The sequence below is a fragment of the Schistocerca nitens genome, chromosome 3, assembly GCF_023898315.1.
Source record: "Schistocerca nitens isolate TAMUIC-IGC-003100 chromosome 3, iqSchNite1.1, whole genome shotgun sequence".
Lineage (NCBI taxonomy): Eukaryota > Metazoa > Arthropoda > Insecta > Orthoptera > Acrididae > Schistocerca > Schistocerca nitens.
Genome location: NC_064616.1, coordinates 232,771,217 through 232,788,628, shown reverse-complemented (window position 1 = coordinate 232,788,628; position 17,412 = coordinate 232,771,217). Strand labels below are relative to the sequence as shown.

At 37.6% G+C, this 17,412-nt stretch overlaps 1 protein-coding gene across 11 annotated transcripts in view; it reads right to left on the bottom strand.

Moving 5' to 3' along the window:
- The window catches only part of LOC126248194 (delta(14)-sterol reductase LBR-like), a 382,264-nt gene that overhangs the window by 79,922 nt on the left and 284,930 nt on the right, over nucleotides 1-17,412 (bottom strand). For all 11 annotated transcript variants that reach the window (XM_049948977.1, XM_049948978.1, XM_049948976.1 and 8 more), the window contains 3 exons: nucleotides 14,387-14,461; nucleotides 12,906-12,980; nucleotides 4,439-4,510 (listed from right to left, as the gene is read on the bottom strand). In XM_049948977.1, the coding sequence (XP_049804934.1) occupies nucleotides 4,439-4,510; nucleotides 12,906-12,980; nucleotides 14,387-14,461 (222 nt within the window). The remainder of the gene's footprint in view (nucleotides 1-4,438; nucleotides 4,511-12,905; nucleotides 12,981-14,386; nucleotides 14,462-17,412) is intronic.

Here is a 17,412-nt window from a genome sequence, read left to right as displayed (position 1 = left end):
AATTCATTGCAACAATCATTGCCCTAGAGAATTAGGTATTGCAGGCACTGTCCTTCAAAACATACAGAGTTGCAAAAATTAAAGCAGTGCAATACTTTTCTACAGTAACTAAGTACAAATAATCTAACTATGAAGGACAGATGACAATATTTGTTAGTTGTACGATTTTTATCTGCATATCATTTATGCATATTTTACAAATTTCAGTGCAAATTGTGTCATTTGTTTTTGCAAACAAATCTGGGCTCTGTTAATCATTTTGAGGTCACTTGTTGAATCAGAAAAGATGAGAAACTTTTTCCTACAAACACATCTCTAAAGTCCCAGTACCTTAAAGGTCTTGTATAAATACTGATCGCAATGAGCATGGAAAATGAGTGTCCCACGGAGGACTGTCTTGACATAACAGCATACACAAAAAAAAAATTCCAATGTTTATCTACAGTATTATAAAATCAAGATACAAAAAACTACATTGGAAGTGGATTCTTCTAACAATGTTGTCAATTTAAACATGTGTGAGTCTCCAAATCAGGTCAGATGGGGATTAACTCCAGACTTGGCTTAGAACATGTACCCTTCTGAACTGCCTTGTACAAATCCCAAAATGGATTACTAAAACACACAGAAGAGGCAATCAGGCTGCCCTTAAATGTGCCAGTAGTAAGCAAAATTTCTTCACAGTGAATGGCAGCAACTGCCTTCTGGTGTAATGACCTAACAGTTCTTAAACCATTCAACCCTTATCCAGCACAGAATTTAAAATACAGCATGCACTATTCCACCCCTCTCCGTTGGCTTGTGGCAAACTTCTTTTAAAATATTCCAATCTCTGAGTTACTGTGATTTCAATATTGCAAGTGTGGCAAGCAAATGTATTTGTCACTGTACATTAACTTCAGAAACACTATGATATTTTTAAAACCAATAACATCATTCTCAGTTCTGGAACATTAGCTGCAACTACTTCAGAATCCTAATAAAGTTCTGAAACTCACATGTGGTTGCTGCAATCTACAAAAAGAGCAGAAAATCGAAAATGTGAACAATGGATAGGACTCAACAAATACATTATTAGTTATGTTATTACTATTCATATTTTAATTGACCTGTAATCAAGCAGCACTGTTGCAACAGCCAGGTCTAATGCCACCATCACAGTTAGGGTGACGGTGGGCATGCTTGTGTGTGTTCATATGTGCCTAGTAATTATTTTATTTTATTAATAGAGATGCTGCTTATGTTAAATCTTTGTACGTGAGCTGGTAATGAATTCTGAAGACAGTGTTCACTGGTAAAAAATATGCAGATATCGGGAAAGAAATCAGAATGTATTAAAAAGCCAAGGGACACATTTATCAAGAAGGAAAAAGTGCTTCAGCCAAATGTGTTTCCGATAATTCCAGGTAAACATAATTTATTTTATCTTTTCTTTTTGCCTGTAAAATTAATCTTCTTCATTTCTTAATAGGAAGGAAGGGTGAGGTGACAACCAGCAAACGAAACAGCTTTTTCCTAAGTTTTACAGTGTGGAGTCAAACATTAGACAAGACTATTATTTGACTGTTGTTATCCCACTTCATCATATCAAGCAATGACAACCTAGTGAAACAGTTCCCAAAAGAGAAATTAGTGATGAAAATATGAAGCAACTTCAGTGGTCAGTTCTCTTTTTTGTCCCCCCTTTTTATTTTGAAGTCCATTTGACTTGACTTAAGATGAAACACCAAGCAGACTGTCAATGATTCCTCCCCCCCTCCAGCGCATCTATCTCTCTCTTGCAATTATTATTATTGTAATTAGCCTGCAATATAAGTTACTTAGATGGTGAAAGAACATTTCAAGTATATTCAGGAAGAAACTTTAAAAGATAGATATGTTTTAGAACAAGACAGTATCTGAGGTTTTAAATGGTTTTCATAATTTCCTGAAGAAATATATTTTTGACATGGCTTGTTTCTGAATTAAGTTCTTCAACTGATCCCTAGTGCAACACAGATAAGACAACTGCTTCAGAGCGATAAGCTCACACAAAGCCCATAAATCAATCACAATGACTTGAAAAGCATTACAACAAAGAACAGCATTAATACGTTTGCTACTATGCACCACCTATAAATTGTACCCAGCATAAAAAATATCCATTTTCAGTTTCAAATCAAAACAGGAACATAAATAATAAATAATGTTGATTAATTCCATTCAGAAATCTCTCTCTCTCTCTCTCTCTCTCTCTCTCTCCCTCCCTCCCTCCCTCTCTCTCTCTCTCTCTCTCTCTCTCTCTCTCTCTCTCTCTCTCTGTTTCACACTCAACATGTTCCTTTGCTCATGGACATTAAATCAGCCTACTGTATTTTATTTTATTTTTTAATGAGAGTTCCATTGTTTGGCTGTATAGATCGTTTATTCTACTGTAAAATCGTGATTTTGGCCCCTGGCCATTTTCAAGTACCACGATTTTGGGCATGACCAGACTTTTATAAACAAAGTCATCATCCAGAATGAGATTTTCACTCTGCAGCGGAGTGTGCGCTGATATGAAACTTCCTGGCAGATTAAAACTGTGTGCCCGACCGAGACTCGAACTCGGGACCTTTGCCTTTCGCGGGCAAGTGCTCTACCAACTGAGCTACCGAAGCACGTGCTTCGGTAGCTCAGTTGGTGAGCACTTGCCCGCGAAAGGCAAAGGTCCCGAGTTCGAGTCTCGGTCGGGCACACAGTTTTAATCTGCCAGGAAGTTTCAAAGTCATCATCATTGAAATACCTTAAATTTTTTTATATAATGCATGTGTCACAGCATAAAAACAAGAACACAATGGTAAAATGTCTGGCAGGAATAAAACAAATGTGAGACGTACACTGAGTAACTGCTATAAAATGGTCACAAAAAACAGTTGTTAGATGTCCAGGCATCACCTGAAATTTTGATGCCAATTATATAGATAATATCATCATAACTGATGTGTGGCGCATACGCTGATGAAAAGAAATATTGCAACACTGAGGAGTTGAGCAACACAAACGAAAATTGGAAGGTGTGTTTCTACATTTGAAAGACGATGCCTATTCAAATTTCATACCAGTCACATAACAGTGGCGCTGACAGTGTCACTATGAGGATGCAGATTAGGTTTGCTTTAAATACACACTGTCACAGTAGTGAGCGTTAGTTACCTTCGCAATTGGACATGGTGAGTTGATGTTAGTCAAAAAAGCCTTTAAGGTGATAAAGATGCCATTTTCAACAACTCACCGTGTTTGGACAAGGTTATGTAACAGGGATACAAGAAGCTGGATATTCCTTGTTGCGATACTGTAGAAACGCCTTCTATTTCATTGCAGAATTTCTATAACTATCGTTATGTGTAAGAGGTGGTGGGTAGGAATTACTAACTCACATCTGTATATCTTTTTGTAACACACACACACACACACACAGTTAGAAATGTTCAGAATGTAACCATATATTACTTTGCGATGTGAATGTAAAATGTCATCCCACATCATTATGATCTATCATGCAAAATGATTCATGGAGCATGTAATTAACTAACGAAGTATTACATATAGTAAGTCTGCTGTTAGTGGCAGAGTAAGCAAAATGGCATAAGGAAGAAAAGGTGTATGTCTACATTAGATTGTTTCCACCTACGATAAGCAAAGAGTTATCATCATTTATTAGTTTGTTTGTTGGTTTCTCTTTTTGCAGCCTCTCTCCCTCCTTTAGCTGTTGATGTCTCTGATCCTAATATTCTTTGATTAACAACAACAGCAGCAGCAGCAGCAGCAACCACCACTCTACTACCACTTTTCATCAATTCCATCTTTAGAAAAACATGTAAAAGGCAGGTTACAACAATGAGAAATGTGTAAAAGAGACAAAGCTGACTGTGAAGATGAAAACTTTATGCTGTTTGCAATAGAGTGAGTGCTTAGGCGTAGAACTTTCTTTGATGATTTGCCCAGATACTTAAAACAGATGAAATATTAGCTAGCCTCTGCTAATGCAAACTGGTCATGAGTGAATGCTGCTTGCTGACACTTTTGTACTGTTTACAAGAGAATGTGCCCTAAACAGATATTCGTTTGTTCATGTTCCCTTCCCTTCACTCCTGCATAAACCAAATTTTTCAGATAAACCTATTTCATTCCACCAACCACCTGTCAAACTTTTGCCTCCTTTTGTCCCATTAACTGATCTTGTATATGGCGATGAATGGACATCTGTAGTACCTGTGGATTTATAATAAAATTTTAAAGAGCACAAATGTTTAAATCTGTGCGTCTAAACAAAGACAAAGCAAAAATCTACTTTATCTACTAGATAAAAGAAGAACCAAACACTGGAGTAAAACACGAATACAAATAAAAAGAGAAAAAGCAAATAAGAGTACAAAGCATATTCATTTTAGTGACAGGACTAATCACATTTACTCACCAGCAGAACCTTCCTTGACCAGCTGTCTTTGGAGACCTCTGTCCACATTTGATGCTGTGTGTCTTGTCAAATCTGCAATTTTAGTAATGTGTTAATTTAGATATGAAATTTTAAAACTCTAATGATGTTTAATTTATATACATTGTTTACTACAGGTAAATAAATTTCATGAACATGTTAAAAGAGAGAGTGGAGTCCTCAGTTATTCATTATTTCCTCTTAATAACTACTTACACAGGTAACATGGAGAACTACATCCCAATTTACAATTTACACAGCCTGAAAAAAACCTAGTACACTCTTTTAGAAGTTTCCAATTGACTCAAGATTTACTGTTGCAACAGTGCAGGCAGTTCTGAGGTGTCAGGTATCAACCCATGCTGAAACACCCATATCAGTATGTTGCGTAGCCTCCATGGGTGGCAATGCAGGTGCCACAAATGCTTGATTGGAGACAAGTCTGGAGATTGTGTTGGCCAGAGAAGCTGCTGCATGTCTTGCAAAGCATGTTGAGTTTCAAGGGCAGTGTGTGGGTGGGCGAGCATTATTCTATTGGAACAACACATCACATTCCCATTGCAAGAATTGCAAAAGAACAAGTCTAACAACATTCAGCAAGTATCGATAGCTGGTTAGCATGCCCCCTAGAAACACCAAAGGTGAACGACATTGCACCTTATTGTACCTCAGACCATAAGGCCTAGTGCATCTTGAGCGAATGCATTCTACGAGACAGTGCTCACCAGGTCTACATTGTATGTACAAACAACCACCACTCACTTGAAAGCAGGATGTGCTTTCATCACTGAAGTGCACTGCACGCTACTCTGCATTACTCTATCTTCCAAGTGATCCTCTGACAGCACTAGTCGAGCCGTGCACATCGATGCTGTGGTGTGACTGGAAGACACGCTAGAGGAGTGCATGCCCATAGTCCCACTGCTACTAACTGGTTCGCAACAGTTAATGTCGAGCTATCTGGACTCACATGCTGCCTTAAAATACGATGATCCTGGTGGGAGTATGTGCTGCATGGACGTCCAGAACATCATCACGAAGTGTGAAAATGTTCATGTGACCACAGATACCAGCATTGTCGCACAACTGAAGCAGCACATCACACTTGTGTGGTAATTCTCTGGGAGGACCACCCCGACATTCAGAAGGCCACAATTTGAGCCCTTTCAAACTCGCTTAATTGGATCTGTAGGAAGAAAGAGTGCACCTCCATGGCATAGTTCCCTGCTAGCTTCACACGTTTACTCAACCCTGAGCCTTCTGGCTGTGAGCACTCCCTATTAAGGGATAGACACAGATGGCACTCTGGCTGCTATGCCATTACACTATCTGTTGTGGACGACGATGAAACCGTTATCGGTACATCTGCTATCCCCCAAGTGGCATATGCCAGCATCAGATTGAAACCAACATTCTCCTTCCAGGTGTACTAATATTATTATTTTTTTCTGGAAGCATAGTTCCATCCTCTTCTTCCATATTAAACCATCTTGGTACCTGTACATTTTAGGGAAATACAAAAATAGTTGTCACATTACTGATATACAAAACACAATGCTATTTAAATTAGATATGGTTACCTGTGCACTAGTGATGCATTTAGTGTTTCTTGGCAGCCTGGAGGAAGAGTTTGTGACTTTTGTAAATTAATTTTCTAGTACAGCTATTTAAATGTATAGCACTTTTCCATGTTTGTGTCACCATCATAACTTTCTCTACAAGTTGATGTACAGTTCAGACCCTCTGAATATGGCAGACTCTTGTCAGATAGTTTCCTGTATCATCTCCTCCTCCAAGTGCAACCAGTAATTCCAATCTAATATTATTTGAGTGCTACCACAGTGAATACAAGCCCTACTTACACTTCAAACTTAATTGGCTGATTTATGACAATTTCCATGTTACTGATTATATATCCAAAATCATAGCCATTTAATATACTGTACAGGGTTTAGTACATAAGACCAGTATTTTAAGTACATGACTCATGCTTTTATGTATTCTGATAGGAAAGGTCAACCATATTTATGTTGTTTCATAGTTGTGAGGCTGATCCAACTCAGCAGCAATTTAGGGATGGAAAGTGAGGCTAAATGCAGGTTAAGAATCCCTTTAAAGTTATCTGGAGAAGCTCATGTGGGAGCGTGTAAGAATCAACACTGTATGGAAGAATAAGCTCAGTGAGGCAGCAGTTCAGTGATATCACTGCCATTGGTTATGGCAAAAAAGTGGGAATTAAGTAAAAGAGAATGGTCTTTGACAAGTATAACATGATTTAGTCTGGAGTGGGAAAACTGCTGTAGCACTGATGCCTTTTGAAGAAAGGTTGATGACAATGTCACAGGTCTGTTTGAGTTCTGATGTGTGGGGAAGCTAGGTTCGGTGCGTTTGGTGGGCAGAGGTGGTCGCCTGGGCACAGCATAATAGTCATGAGAAGTTGGCTGCAAAATTTTATGGAGGTAATGGTGAAGCAATGGTATCACAAAATGAATATATGAGGCTGACAGGTTGTGATTGTGAGTCTGTGTGGCACAGGTTTCAATTTTCAAGTTGGGATGTAGCAATTAGGAATTCCACAGAAAAAATATTTAACTGTGGACAGGTAGCTTACGGACTCTTCAGTAAGGTTGGCTTAGATATGTGGGACTTAACTAATGAAGATTGTCTGACAGAATGTGTATGGGTGGAGGTAGTTGTGAAAAGAAGGATCATAACTGCACAGTGGTGAGTTCATTGGTCAGAATATGAATAGGCTGAGAAGGGGGGAGGGGTAGTTTACAATGAATGGGCTAAGCAGTCGGCTGGCCTCAATACTCATATTTTCCATTCTGATGAAACTGATGTTCTCGAATCATACACCATGTGCCACCTCCCAGTTGAATATACGAGAGTAATCCCAAAAGTAAGGTCTCCTATTTTTTTATATGTACATTGAGCTGTTTATTTCTACAATGGTTTACATCAGTTTACAGCTTGAACATTTAGCTATTTTTCGACACAATCACCATTTCTGTCGATGCATTTTTGTAGACACTGGCAGTTTTTGTATGCCCATGTCATACCAGCTCGGCACCATGCTGTTCAGAAAGTTATGAACGTCTTCTTTCACCTCGTCGTAGGAGCTGAATCGCTGGGACCACAATTAACGCTGACCAGTACTGTGAGACTCTGAAAAAACTCAAACGGGCAATTCAGAACCAGAGAAGAGGAATGTTGAGCCAGGGCATACACATTCACACTCGCCCACACATCGCTCGGCAAACCGTTGCTCCCCTGCAATAGTTTCAGTGGAACATAATCACCCACCCACCCTATAGTCCTGACTTGACGCCCAGAGACTATCACCTATTCCCTAGGTTAAAAGAACGTTTGGCTGGAAAGCAATTCAGTAAACAGGTCTATGTACTTATAAAAAAAATAGGAGACCTTACTTTTGGGATTACCCTCGTAAGTGCTGGATTGGTCTCATATTGCTATCTGCCATTTTCTACTGCAGATCTATCAGTGACATTTTCTACCCACTCAAAAGCAAAGATGCCTTGGAAAGCACCCATGTCATCTATAAAATTGAGTGTTCTTTGTTTATGTGACCACAAAGCAACCATTCACTAGGAAGATGGGCCACAACCAAACAGTAGCTAAATACTCCCTAGATATCAGCTGAACAGCATGCTGTTCAATATCAAGTAATTTAATTTAATGGGTGCTACATGATCTAGTGTCTCCCCCCCCCCCCCCTCTCCCCCTCCACATGCACAAAAATATCATCCACATCATTTCTTGCTACAATGTGCCCAGTCCCGTTTCCATCTCATTCAACCTTCATGGCCACATCAAGACTTCACACTTTCCAGCTCATATTTCTTGATCCAAAATTAGGCAGCAACCTACTTGGCAGCAATATCTATTGAGAATATATTTAAAATCACAAGCAGCAGTAGTTACAGGTACTCCAGTAAGCCTTATCAGCAAACCCCTTTACACTCTGAACAAGATATTCCCACTTTTGAGCTTAGCAAAGGTGGTGCATCTAGACACAAACTGTACAGTTGGTGGTGGCCATAAATATAGCATTATGGTAGGTTCCGATCAGCAGCGGCAGTCTGTAGGGACAGTTTCTGTTCTAACTTATGCAGGGACAGTTTCTGTTACTAACTTATGCAGCACTTAAGCTGCTTTTAGTGCTGCATTTGTGAAATGCTGTTGCAAGATTAATTTTTGTCTAGGTATACCACTAGTTATATGTATTCCACATGCATACATAGAATTACCTTGTGACACTATGAAGGGGGTTCCAATTCGTGGAAAGTTTACCTCCATCAGCATGTACATTGTTTTGTTAACTGTTACGGACAATTTATTGTCTCTACACCACTACTCTATTTGAGCAAGGATTGTATTTGTTCTCGCCTCTTTGGTGATTTTATCCTCAATAGTAAATGTGAAGGGCAATTTTATGTAAATGACCCAAAAAGTGGGTCAAAAAACAACCCTAACATGCATCCCTTATTGGTGATCTTATAACTGCCATATCTGTTGGATGAACTACAGATAGGAAAACATAGTTTTATTTTATGGTCAAGTTCATTATTTCTGTCTTATTTCATGTTTTTCCACTGTTACATTGAAAATGAAAATATACTTATAAATTATACTTATTGACATCAAATTTGCATATTGAGAAAAAAAAAGATTCATGTTCAACCTATTAAATGTAATCAATTACAGAAGTAACTCTGCAACTGTACAGTGTTGAAAGGTTTTCAGACAACAACGTTGTTGTAACTTCAAAGTTCTAGTCCGAGACATTAGTCCACTAATACATCAAACTCCATGGCAGTATGAAAACAACCACTCCAATCTACATTTGAAAATGGAAGACAAACTGTCTTTCAGCACATGAACAGAAATTCAACAATGTCCCTAGTGATGTTAAAAAAGTAACTAAATTTGTCTACCAATAATCTAATGTGCAATGTCTACATTTCCTGATAACATAGGCAGTTGGTTTATGGCTAAAGTCTGCACAGATCTGTAGCCCTTCAAAATATTTACACTGCTGAAACCTGCCACTGGAAGTATACTTCACAAACTCTTTGCCATATCACCACTAATAGAGTTCATCGCTATCATCTCAGTGTTGGAAGAGGAACCTTGGACTGTGAACAGACATGCATGAATTTGTGGCTTTAACAGCTGCAGCCTAGTTTGAAGATGCAACACAGAGTTTTTTCAGTGCTTCCTCCACCTGAGCCTGAAATATTTGTCTTCATGTTTTCCATAAGCTTCCCATTTCATCACTAAATCTTTATTTTCTAATAATAATGAAGCTATTATCCAATGCTTAACATGGAATAGAGGTACTGTTATATCTGCTGATGTAACATTTCCTGATTTTTGCACGACAAAACATAAAAAATGATGCATTTTTGACAGACTTTCAATCTGGTGCATCAATTAAACAGCATATTGTCATAATCAGCAAGCATAAATACAAAAACCATCAAATATGGCACTATAGCTACACAAACATGTAAACCAAAATGGCACCTGCAACATCACATACTGCAAATGGCTGAGAGAAGAAAACTGAGCATGTGACACACTGATTTACACGTTTGTAAAATGAAAGTACCGTATATGGTGGTTTTCCTACTTATACTAGCATACTATGAAAATATGCAGTTTAATTGAGTGACTGCATCAGCACTGGAACTGTCAGATTTTTCGAAGCCCCTGAAACCAATGCAGGGACAAGTCCCATCTCTAGTTCATCCGTCTGCAGTTCGTTCTTCAACTTTGTATTTTAGGAGACGAGTTGTTTTGTAAGAAATGGTCACTCCAATTGTCTGTTACTTTGTTTTAATTCTAAACATTAAATACAGTCATGATAGATACTTTCGTATTAGTTAGAAAATTTTAATACAGCAAAATACAAATTGAATATAGTCTTAATTTTTATCCAAGTCAATTTAAATATGGAAATACTTGAAAATTTGTCACAATATCATGACAGAATTTTGTATTTTTATAGAAATAAAGTCAAGACAAAAAGTTTTCAGTACAATTATTGATATTTTGATAGTTTGTGTAAGCAAATATGTTCTTTTAGATACCTAAAGGGCACTGTTGTCTGCCTGTAGATAGAGCTTTGCGATCTGCAGGGATAGGAAACTGTAACAACTCAGTTCTTGCAAACTGGTTTGTCACTCAATGCACATTTCTACACACTTTTCCCTTCTTTGCAAGATTCTCATACCTGGTAGTTGCTGTGACATTCGCTTATGTCTGATGATTCAATGTGAATAGCTTTAAGAGTACTGGTCCTAGTTCATGCATAGCCTTTGGCAAGTTTCTCCATGACCTTCAGAAGGAAATCTCATCATCTTGTTTTGATATTTGTTACTTCTCTGTAAATTACCCAAGGATTCAAGCCTGCTGAATCACTATAAAAAGTATTAACAGGGCACCACTTCTTCCACCATCTTTCAATACTTGCAGGCCATCATGTCAACAGCATCTACTCTTTACTTAGTTTCACTGTAACATGTCACTGTGTCACACTTTGACTTTGTGTCAGTTCCAATGTGTACAGCTGGATGCAAGGATCATATTTTCATTTTTGAAGGTTAGTGTTGTATAGCTCCTCCCTAGCTTCCTTCATGCATTCAGGAACTTGCCTTCTAATTTCATTTACTGCACCAAGCAAGTTTTATCACATTGTTTTCAGATGTCATGCTAGTGAAACTGAGGTGAAGTAGTGGTCACATTCCTTTCTTTATTTAGGTTTCGATCTAAAAGTTTCTTCATTTTAAATTCAATAAGATGTTCATCACCAGGACGACTTTCATCATTACCAAATTATGGGAAAGCATTTAGCATACATTTGGAATCTTTATTGAGAGCCATCCAGTATTTTTGCTCATTCTTGTCAAGTTTTAAACCCACAAACTGAGCGAATCAAAATCTGTACTTGAACAAGAACAACCGATCATCGACACAAATATATCAATCATGAATGTAGGTGCTTTCACAGATTGCTACGAACAGCTGAGAGGAAGCAAAAACTGGGACTTTTTAGTCACTCCAACTGCATTGGGCTCAAATCAGATCTGAGGAACCTCATGATTTCACCGAAGTGATTACGTGACATTACAGATTTGTAAAATAATATTACCTGATTCTCTGATCAGCCAGTTCCAATTCTATTCCTTTGGATTCAGTGGCACATGCAAGATAAGGACTGCATCAATTCTTCTAGTGGTAATGACCACTCATCATTTCTCAACATATTACATGCCTCTGTTTCTATGCATTTTTGAATATGTTTGAGAGTAAGTTCATCAATAAACGAAATCCAACCACGGAAGAGAAAATCACTGATAACAACTTTACATGTATGGAGGACAATCAGAATTCTCCTGAAGAACATTTACATGCTGCTCTTACAGTTTCATATCCACATTGTAGCACCAGACACAAATAAGGCTATCTACAAAGTATGGTAATCGGCAGTGCTTAATTTATTTAGTGGGACAAAAATGGTCCATCAGCAGTTCTAATGTTAACGATTTCTACGTGAAAGTAGCAGTTTTGGTACAATTTGCTATGAAAATGAACCAAAAAATTGGAGAAAGGTTATCTTCATTTGAAGTCACATCTAGGACATGAGTTCTTTATGCAGAAAGTTGATGGTTATTTTAAAAATGATACGCAAAACCACATCCTTGAGGTAATTCATAAAAAACTAACAAAAAATAAACTGAGACCAGTTACATCATTACACAATATCAGCTACCAATATCAGTAAATGAATGTCCTCAGATTTACATTCTTACACAAAACTGGGGGAAATGTCAAGATTCGCAACATTCTGTAACAACCACCGATTTCATGTTATGTCAAGGGGATTATTTTCTGAATTATTATTTATGTGAAACATTCAAGTCTCCAAATATAACATGTCCAAGTGTCTGGTGGTGATATCAGGCACAAAAACACTGAAGGACAACACAAACTGTCAAAGGTACCTACAATGTCTGTCATCATTGAATCATTAACTGTCTTAAAGAACTGTTGATTAGTCCAGTGAAGAAATGGGATAATCTGTGGTTTTACTTTATGCAACACTTCGGAGTGATCACTATAAGGAGATCTGTGCATTACCTAATGACACAAAATGTGGTAACATAGTCACCACAATGAACTCTCACATACAATGTAGTACAGAACAGAATGAGCAACTGTTTACCTGGTTTGTAGGAATCTCTTTTTATTCTACGATGGAAATTTTACATTGTAAAGGGAAAACAACCCTACACCCATAACATTTTTGATCTAGATATTGCAAGATGATAGCAAAATTTAAAGGTGCAAGGTGTATTTGAGCCTTGTGTACTTGCACTGTAACAATTACAGTTCATCAGGTAACTTCAAGTATACAACTTACCAGCTGTCACTTTCCCTCTCTCATTCAGCAAACTGTCTGAGCCTCTAATTGCAGATGGGCGGAGATCTGCTGATCCTGTGGATTTGTAAAAAAATATTTAGAGCACCGTTGATAGCAGACTATACAGGAAGGATTAGAGCACAAACAAACATGTGTCTGAACCTAAATTGAAAATCTGAGACAAAAAAGAAAGTCCTGTTGTTAAGATGTAATTTTAAATGATGGGCCTTATTTTACTTTCATTACTGTTGGAGGAACATAGAAGGACTTCAAAAAGTAAGTTATACATTATTATAATACACCAATTTTTACTGAATGCTGCACTACACTCCGAAGTGAAACACAAAACCATGACATTATTTCTCTACACAGTCACCAAGTTTCTGTAAACAATGGTCGGAATTTTGTATCAATCATTCAATTCCTTGACAATAGAAATCCACACCTTGGTTGGAAAAACCCCCCAGGTTTTCTTTTAGCTTGCCAACAAGATGGAAATTGCAAGGTGCAACATCTGGACATCTCAATTAGCATCACTCTCATCTGCACAGCCTTTGTCAATTGTCGGCACAATTTCATTACGGCTGGAGAGACTGCTGTATTTGGTCCATATATCGCCCAAATTTCACAGTGAATCTGTGTACAATTCAGATATTTCGCCCACAAGAATTTTACTGTCACAGGTATTTAAACTTTGGATTATGTTTCCAGTTTTCGCGCTATTTCATTCCCACACAGTGATGTACCTGTTATCCACACAACAGCAGAGCTCTGCCTAAAAGAAACCTGTAATATGTACTCTCTTCTGACAATGCATCCCCCCCCCCCCACACACACACACACACAATGGTCTTAGCATAGGATGACACGTGTAACTGACTTTTTGAAATCCCTATGTACTTAGAATTCTCTTCATAGGCTTCCTTGTTATAGTTATCTTTCTGTAATGCATGTTCCACAAATACAAATCAAAGGAGACTCAGTAAATGAACTGCAGTTTAACTATGTCCAATTGGTGGTAGTATGCCTTACTCTACCTTTGTCATATCAGCTCCAAATTAATCATGAAAACCATAGTTTAAACATATTTCATCCATGAAACGGTATCTAAAATTGCTGCCTTTACTGAATCATTCAGTATCTCAAATAGCTGCTGAATTGCCTTATCTTCACTTACAAGTGCATTACTTGACGACACAAAATGTGGTAACGTAGTCACCACAATGAAGTCTTACATAAAATGTGATACAGAACTGAATGAGCAACTGTTTCCTGGTTTGTAGGAATCTGTTTGTATTCTATGAAGGAAATTTTACATTGTATAGGTAACGCAACCCTACAACCATTAGATTTTAGATTAGATATTGCAAGATGATAGCAAAATTTAAAGGTACGAAATGTATTGAGCCTTGTCTACTTGTACTGTAACTATTACAGTTCACCAGGTAACTTTAAGTATACAATATAAGTATACAACTTACCAGGTGTCACTTTCCCTCTCGCATTCAGCAAATTGTCTGATCCTCTAATTGCAGATGGGCGGAGATCTGCTAATCCTGTGGATTTGCAGAAAATAGTTAATGCACTGTTGATACTAGACTTTATAGGAAGGATTACAACACACACAAATGTGTGTGCCTGAACTTAAAATTAAAAATCTGAGGTAAAAAAGAAAGGAATGTTGTTAAATACATAACTTTAGATCATTCAGTGGATATGATGAACCTTATTTTATTTTCATTACTGCTGGAGGAACACACAAGGACTTCTGTTATGTATCATTAAAGTAGACCAATTTTTATTTAATGCTGCACTACACTGCAAAGTGACACACAGATCCATGGCATTATTTTTCAACACGGGTACCAAGTTTCTGTAAACAATGGTTGGAATTTTGTATCAATCATTCAATTCATTGACAATAGAAATCCGCACCTTGGTCACACTTCTTATCTAAACATTCATCTATTGAGATGGAGGAGTTGTTATTCAGAAATTGTTTTAATTGGTTTTTACATGTTGATTGGCTATCTGTCAGACTTTTAATGCTATTTGGTAAATTTGAATTGGGATGGGTTATTAATAACAAATTTCATAAGTGAATATATGTATTGCGAAGGCACTGTGAATATCCCAAGTTCCTTAAATACATCCCTGCAAGGTGATCTTGGGTGGGCTCCAGCTATTATTCTGCTTACATGCATTTGTGCAATGGTTATTTTTTTTTCTTAATGATGAACTACCCCAAAATATGATGCCATATGAAAGCAGTGAATGAAAATACGCATAGTAGGCTAATTTACTGATACATTTATCACCAAAATTATATGTTTCAGCAGATCATCAAAGTGATTCTTCCAATGCAATTTCACATCACCCAGAAATTTTGAATATTTTGTCTTGGCAACAGACTCCTGTTATCAAGGTGTTATGCCATTTACTGTACACAACGGTATATACTGCATTTTCTCAAATTTTATTGAGAGTCCATTTGCAAAGAACCACTTGATGATTTTCTGAAAGACATTATTTACAATTTCTTCAGCTAATTTTTGTTTGTTGGGTTTGATTACTATACTTGTATTATCAGCAAATAGCAGTAGCTTTGCATCCTCGTGAACATAAGAGTGACAAGTCATTAACATATATTAACAACAGTAAGGCACCCAAGTCTGAACACTGTGGGACACCATTCTTGATACCTCCCCAGTTAGAGGACTCTGCTGATTTCTGCAGCCTATCTGTACTGTTAATTTCAACCTTCTGCATTCTTCCAGTTAAATATGAATTAAACCATTTGTGCGCTGTCCTCTCATAGCACAATACTTAAGCTTATCTAGAATAATTTCATGATTCACACAGCAAAATCCTTTGGGAGGTCACTAAAAATCCCAATGAGTGATGTTCTTTTATTCAGAGCATTTAATATTTGATCAGCGAAAGCACATATACCATTTTCTGTTGAAAAACCAGTCTGAAAACCAAACTGATATTCTGTAAGTACTTCATTTTTACAAATATAAGAACCTACTTTTGAATACATCACTTTTTCAAGAATGTTGGATAAAGCTGTCAGAAGTGAGATTGGGCAGTAATTGTTAGCATCAGACCTATCCCCTTTTCTATGCAATGGTTTAACAATAGCATATTCCAGTCTGCCTGGAAAAATGCCCTGCTTCAGTGAGCTACTACACGAGTGGCTGAGAATCCTATGTACCGGTTGGGAACAATCTTTTAGTACTGTCTTGGAAATGATATCAATTCCATACAAGCTTTACCTTTTGAGTGAATTTATTATTTTCCTAATTTAAGTAGGAAAGGTGGGTTGAATTTCAATTTTATCAAATTGATAGGTATCACCTCTTTCATACACAACCTTGACATTTCTAATGATCAGCTTGGTCCTATTTTCTCTACAACACTTCAAAATGATTATTAAAAATATTTTCTAGTTCTGCCTTAACTTTTCATTGAGTTTAACAACGAAAATAATCAATTTGTGACAGTATAATGTAAGTGGCTAAATAAAAAATCTACTCATCAAGCAGTGGCAGGAGAACACGCACTTGAAAAAAGGTTTTACTTCCACAAGCTTTTGAAGCCAGTGGCTCCTTCTTCCAACAGAAAGGGAAAGGATCTCGATAGGTAAATGAAAGGGGTAGAGTTCGGAAAAGTCACCCAGAATCCCAGGTCAGGGAAGACTTACCAGTTAGTATGAGAAGGAGAAACTGATAGTTGGAGACTGCACCAGACAAGATTTGAAAACCTGAGAGCTTAAAGGTGGGACACAGCATAATATGGAAGACAGACACTACTGCTAAAACATTGTGCACAAGTTAATAAGAGTGAAAAGCAACAGAGCTGGGAGGGGCATTGCGAAAAATAGACAGGTCAGAAAATGAAAGACGTAGAAAAGTAAAACGGAGTGAAGAATAGAGTAGTTACTGTGAAGAAATACTGAGACAGAAGAAATTAATGTAAATGAAGGTAAGGTAGGTGGCGAGAACCAAGGACATGTAGTTCCCACCTGCAGAGTTGTGAGAAACTGGTGTCTCGGGAAAGAATCCAGATGGTGTGTGTAGTGAAACAGGCACTGAGGTAAAGACTGCCATGTTGTGCAAGAGGATGTTGTATGTTGCCAGTATACACCCTCTGCATTTGTCCATTCCCCCTTACTGATAACATGGTGCTAATCACACCGATATAAGAGGCCGACCAGTGTTCACATTAACACTGGTATATGATGCGTGCCATTTCACAGGTGGCTCTCCCTTTAATAGTACATGTTTTACCAGTTACAGGGCTGGTAAAGGTGGTGGTAGTGGGGTGCATAGGCTAAGTCTTGCAGCGGGGAAGGTCACGGGCTTAGGACTACTAATACCTGTGCTCGTAGACAGGTTTTTACGAAGTTGCCTACAATAATTTGTTTAGGATTCACTACACTGCAGTGCCTTCTCACGATCATCTTTTGCTGATTTATTTGCAAATTTGACAGCTATTTTCTTTT